The sequence below is a fragment of the Myxine glutinosa genome, chromosome 2 (assembly GCF_964187855.1).
Source record: "Myxine glutinosa chromosome 2, kmMyxGlut1.1, whole genome shotgun sequence".
In the NCBI taxonomy this organism is placed as follows: domain Eukaryota; kingdom Metazoa; phylum Chordata; class Myxini; order Myxiniformes; family Myxinidae; genus Myxine; species Myxine glutinosa.
The window spans coordinates 243,101,748-243,107,747 of NC_136262.1; the positions used below are offsets into that span (position 1 = coordinate 243,101,748).

A 6,000-nucleotide genomic window follows, 5' to 3' on the forward strand; every position below is an offset into this window, starting at 1 on the left:
TTTTTGCCCTTGACCATTGGGCAAAAAAATTGCAACCCCCTTGTTTAACGAGATGGCCAATTTTAGAATATTGATCAACATTGATTTTCGAAGGTCGAAGAAGGATAAAATTAGTATGATTGCCAATTTTTATATGCTGGCACATTACTTGTCGGTCACCCTGCACCCTACACACACGCTTTATTCAACATACTAGTGAGGTACCCGTGCTACACACGGGTGGGAGGCCAGAAGCAAACAGACAATGCAGAAACGGCGAATGCTAAAGCATGAAACCAATAAATTCCACATTATTGTAGCACCTTCAGTCGCACGTCAGACATGGACAACAAGTTCGTGAAGGACTTCCATGAAAAACGTACCCATTGGCAAATAAACCGTACGTGTGTTCCATACCCAGTCAATGACGAATCTGCACATGGCGATCCACGAATTCATGTTTAGAAAGTAGAAACGGTCACGGCATTTCGTCATTCACTTGAACTCGATATCTCTTGTTTTCATTCCAAACAGCATAACTCCAATCACAAATTAAATAACATTTATATATTAAAAAAATTAACTTTTAACAACATTCGTGACATAAACAAATATTTAAATCCTGATGTGAAGTTCCGTACGGTTGGGTGAACACAATTACGAATTCAAAATCGTAATTGTATTCACTCAATTCCAATCATCAATTGATACTTTAACAAAACGATTAACGTTTAACGATTTAACATTACGATTGAATGACGGTTGTATTTGGATATTATCAAACCCGCGCATTGCCGTCATCTGTCCACTTCCGCATTCGCGGCAGGTTCATAATTCTCATCAAAATCTAAACAGTATTTGTAGAATTTCAATAAAAGCCACATCACTGTTCATATCGGTAAATATTATTCCATCGTGTTTGGAAAAACTGGAAAATTGGAAAACTTGGAAAACAATATAGCCTATTTTACTCCCAGGGGTCCCAGGAATACCCACCCAAAATATTGTTGCGATCGGTTGAGTCGTTTTTGCAGTACCTTCGAACGGACAGACGGACATTTCATGAATTATAGTAAGATTTGGATTAAAATGAGCATATACCACCTTTAGAGGCCATTTTTCCCCGCAGAGCAGGGGTTGGCCTTTTTTGGGCACCGTGGTCCCCTTTTGGAAACAATTTTTGAACAGCCGGATGTCCTTCCTGCCACCAACCCTGTTAGTCGCGTCTTGCGACACACAGGGAATTACCAGTGAACTGGTACTCAATTGGCCGACCTTGGAAGGATGACAGCCCCCCCTGGTGTCAACCCACCTGGTCTTAATTCATTGATCGACCGGGATTCGAACCCAGGACTGGGATCCCAAGCCGGCACCCTAACCGCTAAGCCAACACCAGGCTTGAATGAGCATATATTCAAGCCATTGTGTTATCAGTAAAACTACAAGAATGCACCTGATGGCATAGTGGTAAATGAAATTAAGAAGTGCATGGCACCTGGTAGAAAGCTGAAGATCTTCGACAGCAGATGTTCCCATGCTTACCAAGATTAACATTGATGTGCCAATTGTGCCATTTAAATGGATACTGCACCTTTTGCTTTGTTGCTCTTAATTGTCCGTTTTAGCTTTTTAAAATCCGTACGGGCAGATATACAGTAAGTATTCTACGTGCAGTCCCAGCAGACACGCTAGTGAAAGGAACGTGCCAAAGCAATATTTGCAGACGAATAAATTAATAAAGGAGCCATTTTGTGTTTTTATTTTTTTCAACAATGCTTTTTTTCTTAAGTCTGTACGTATTTGCAACGGTTTGACCTGGGAAGATGACACTCATGAGCATACGTTTGTGGATTGCATTCCAAAAATGCCAAGCAGGTGCTAATGTGACTTTAGATGCAGATAAAACACGCATGCAGGCAAGGCGACACATCAAGCTGAAGGATTCTTCTTTCTTTCTTTTTTTCTTTGACAATTGCTTCTGAGCTAATGATGAAAAGCAAATGTCTGCAAATTACAATTAAGAGGAGGCTATATCTCCAGCACGTGGACCGCAACAAATGTGGTCCACGTGCTGAAGATACAGTCACGTGGTCCCACAAGAGTGAAGGACCTAGATATGGTGTAACTTGTAAAGGGGCCGGGGAGGGTGTCGTGAGCAATATAATCTGCTCGTGTGCATAGCTTGAGAAATTTATGCTTCTTTTAATTAATTGCCCCGGCTGCCTCTCCAGATCTGCTTTGTGCGGACCACAGACAGGATTACAGGATTGTGTGCACCAGGCACATCCTGTTGGTCAGAATCGATGCAGCAACAGCCTGTTAGGCACATGGTTCCTGGTCCCACAACGAGTGAAGGAGTTTATATTTGGTCCCGATTAAGTGTACATTGTGGTTTTGGTAATCACTGATGACTTATTATTCCTGATTTCTGATTCAGGAATTCCGGATTCAGGAATTCCTGATACTTATTCCTGATTTTTGCTTCGTCACTCCATCTCAGGGCTGCTGACCTTCCCCGATGGCTCACACGGGCTGCCGCGTAACGAAGGATACTTTGAAAACAACAAGCTTGTGCGTCGTGAGAAGTGTGGCCTACTCATTCAACGGGCACAGACCATTGCCAAGACCGCTTCAAACTTGTCCCTTTGAACTCCTCTAGCAATAATGCATACGTTGTGCGAGTGTGATAGGGCTGTTATCAGCCCTATCACACTCGCACATTCAGTCCGCACTCCTAACTTATTCTTATTGTGTTAACCATTCCATACACGTCACACATGCGTACTGATGTGGGACTTCATATACATGTCCAATTTGGGGCCATCTATTTGTTATGTATGCAGAGGGGGGCACAGAGGGGTGAACTGGAGTAGTCTTCAGCTTCAGCATAGAGGGGAGACGTGTACAGATCATGTGATCAATTAAAAAAAGAAATCGTATTTTTCCAAAAACATTACAATATTCATCCAAATTTTACGATCTTGAGAGTGATTGAACTGACTTCGATATATTAGGTTTATTAGATGGAAGTAATGTATGATGAAGTTTAGATACTTGATTGGGGAGGGGCGAATTTGGGGGGGAGGGGGAAGGAGAAGTCGGAAGAGAAGGATGTGGGGTTGGAGACAAAGTGTGAACCACTGCAATTGGATACGTTGTGTAAATGATTTACATAAGCTCGACTATACATGGCTGTGCCGAGTTATATACTATAATAACTTTTATTTATTGTATTTGTTTACATTTTTATTGATACCTCTGGCATGTACTTACTAGTATGACTATCCTTTTTTTGTACTCGCCTAAAGTAAAAATTTGTCCATTGTATCATACAAGTCATCATCATACTAAAATACACAATTTGGTGTCTGGCCGTCTGACGATTTTTGACCGCAATACATTCGGTCTTTTATTGCGGTCAACAACAACAACAACTGCGGTCAAAAAGGTAAAAATATTATTAACCACAAACATGTATGATTACCTTTTTTGAAACAGTCGCTCGTGCTGTTTAACACTAAACTGAAAGGGAGCAAACCCGGTGTGTGTTCAGTTACCAAGCAGCTAGTTAGCACTAGCCAAGCCAGCCGTTCCTTATCAATGGTTTTGAATTGAGTGCTTGCTCGAACGCTTAAACCACTTGACGTGCACTCACCAAGAAAGTTGATAAACTAACACACCCCCGATTTTCTTGAGGCCCGGCCCTAGATCTACTGTAATCTATATACCCAGGAGAGGAATGATCCCACCTGCCGCTCCCGTAGGGAATTAGGTGTACTAGTCATACTAAAACATGCAATTTGGTGTCTGTTTGATCTTTTTGACCACGATACATTCAATCGTTACTTATCCAATCGCAACCAAACTTGACAGGGAAACTAAGGGTCACATGATGGAGGTTGGAGTGATTTAACTGCCCCAAGGGGGTTTTCCCCACCAAGGGTGTTGCATGTTGAGGTGTATATCCATGTTAAGATAGCTTATTGTGGCGTTTTCCCAATGCGGCTTTTCATAACAAAAGTAATACCAAAACTTATGATAATAGCGTAATATTAATGTCATCACAGAACAATAGTAAAACTAATAATATCTCCCTCCCCAAGGAGTTTTTGTGACGTGCGATAATGCAAATCCCATCCTGCCCGCCCCCTCAACCCCCACTTCCCCAATATGGCTCCCCCTGCCGCTCGCGTAGTGAGCGGGTGTACTATTGCTAATAAATTAGCTGTTTAAAAGTTGTCCCATTGCCATCGATGGAGATGTGCTTATGATTGATCAGACCGTTGCTATTTTATCTCTATCATGTAACAATTTGCCAGAACCCTAGACGTGAGGTATTCCTCACCATTGATATGCAAGACTGGTCAATATTTTAATAGGTTACTGCAATTTAGGCTGTTTAGGGTTGCTTTAATTGCAGAACTGCAGTAATTGGGGCAAGATGTGTGTGTGTGCGTGTGTGCGCGTGTGCGTTCTGAAGTGGAGGGGGGAGGAGGGAGGCAAGGGGAGGGGCAAAGGAACTCATGAGAAAGAAATAATAAACAGTTCAGCATTTTGCAGCAAATGGAAATAAGCATTAAAACTCAAACAAGGGATGGTGAATTGACATCTACGACTGAGACAAGAGTACAGATATGGAATGGTTACAATGCTGCTGGTAAGAGGAGTTGAGGTTTGGACTATGGACTTGTGCATATTCAAGATATTTGCATACTTAAGAAATAGATGGCCCTTTGAGATACAGTATCCAGCACTTCACACTCAGCATGTAATGTTTTTTACTTTTTATTATACTAAGTGAATTGCAGTTTCTTGCAATGAACGTTGAGCACATTTTAGGGTATTATCCCAGTACCGTGCATCACGTATTTCTTACATTTACGGTGCTGTGTTAGATGATAATCATAAATGAGTTGCATCGTCCATTGCTATTGGGCTGGCCACTGAACCTTTGGGCAGGTGAGATTAGAAATTTATGGAATTCACTTTTGTTGGCTTTCACGATATATGGAAAAAATTATTATGCTTTATTTCTGGGCCAAACCTGGTTTTACCTAAAAGCTTCTCTTTACCGATGTAGTTGAATGAATGTATTGAATGAATGAATGTATTGAGGCCTCCACTCCACCTCACTAAATGATTTTCCGTTCCCTCCTCCTTCCCATATTATTTGTCCTTGGATTTGTGCCTGCTTTATCCAGCATCTTCATCAACATTTTTTTTTTTTTCTGTATCCATGCTACGTTTGCCTTTGTGTGCTTAATATAATATAAACTCTTTTGTAATTTATTGAGAAAGAAATAATAAACAGTTCAGCATTTTGCAGCAAATGGAAATCAGCATTAAAACTCAAACAAGGCAAGGATGGTGAATTGACATCTACGACTGAGACAAGAGTACAGATATGGAATGGCTACAATGCTGCTGGTAAGAGGAGATTTTTTTAAGGGAAGTAAATGCAAGAAAACCCTGGAGTGGTCAGAATGGTCTTGGTGAAAACCCTGGAGTGGTCTTGGTGGTCAGAATCTGGTAACCCATGTAGTTGTGCTATTGCAACAGTATATGCATATCTGCAATGTGTTTGGTCATCTACATATGATACGTGTTGAAACGAGAAGAGGCAGGCCAAAGTTATTGGCAGAACAGACCAGAAGAAGCTTAATATGTGAAATAGTGCAATGTGTTACACCTGATAACTACCAAAGTTTGGCACTGAGTGTTAGTAACATAGTTCGAGCTGTTCGTGTTTGCCAAAGCCATACCAACACCCTTTTCAATATAATGAATAAACGGTTGTGAATGGGTTACTCTTGCATATTGCCTCATTGTACCAATAACCTTTGGTAATATATTGCACATGCTTATTTTATGGTGAATGTGGTTATCATGTCGTGCAGTTTTTTGCAGTGGGATTTTCAAGCTCCGTTATTCCAATAGATTTCACAAATAGTTAATAAAATATAAAGATTAAGTTAATAAAATAAGTTAATAAAATATAAATATAAAGATTAAATATGAAGA

At 40.6% G+C, this 6,000-nt stretch overlaps 1 protein-coding gene across 2 annotated transcripts in view; it reads left to right on the forward strand.

Annotated features, from left to right (window-relative positions):
* MORN4 (MORN repeat containing 4) overlaps positions 1 to 5,786 on the forward strand; it is a 71,768-nt gene extending 65,982 nt beyond the window's left edge. For both annotated transcript variants that reach the window (XM_068105987.2, XM_068105986.2), the window contains exon 5: positions 2,480 to 5,786. In XM_068105987.2, the coding sequence (XP_067962088.1) occupies positions 2,480 to 2,628 (149 nt within the window). In that variant the 3' untranslated portion in view covers positions 2,629 to 5,786. The remainder of the gene's footprint in view (positions 1 to 2,479) is intronic.
* Positions 5,787 to 6,000: the final 214 nt, after the last annotated feature.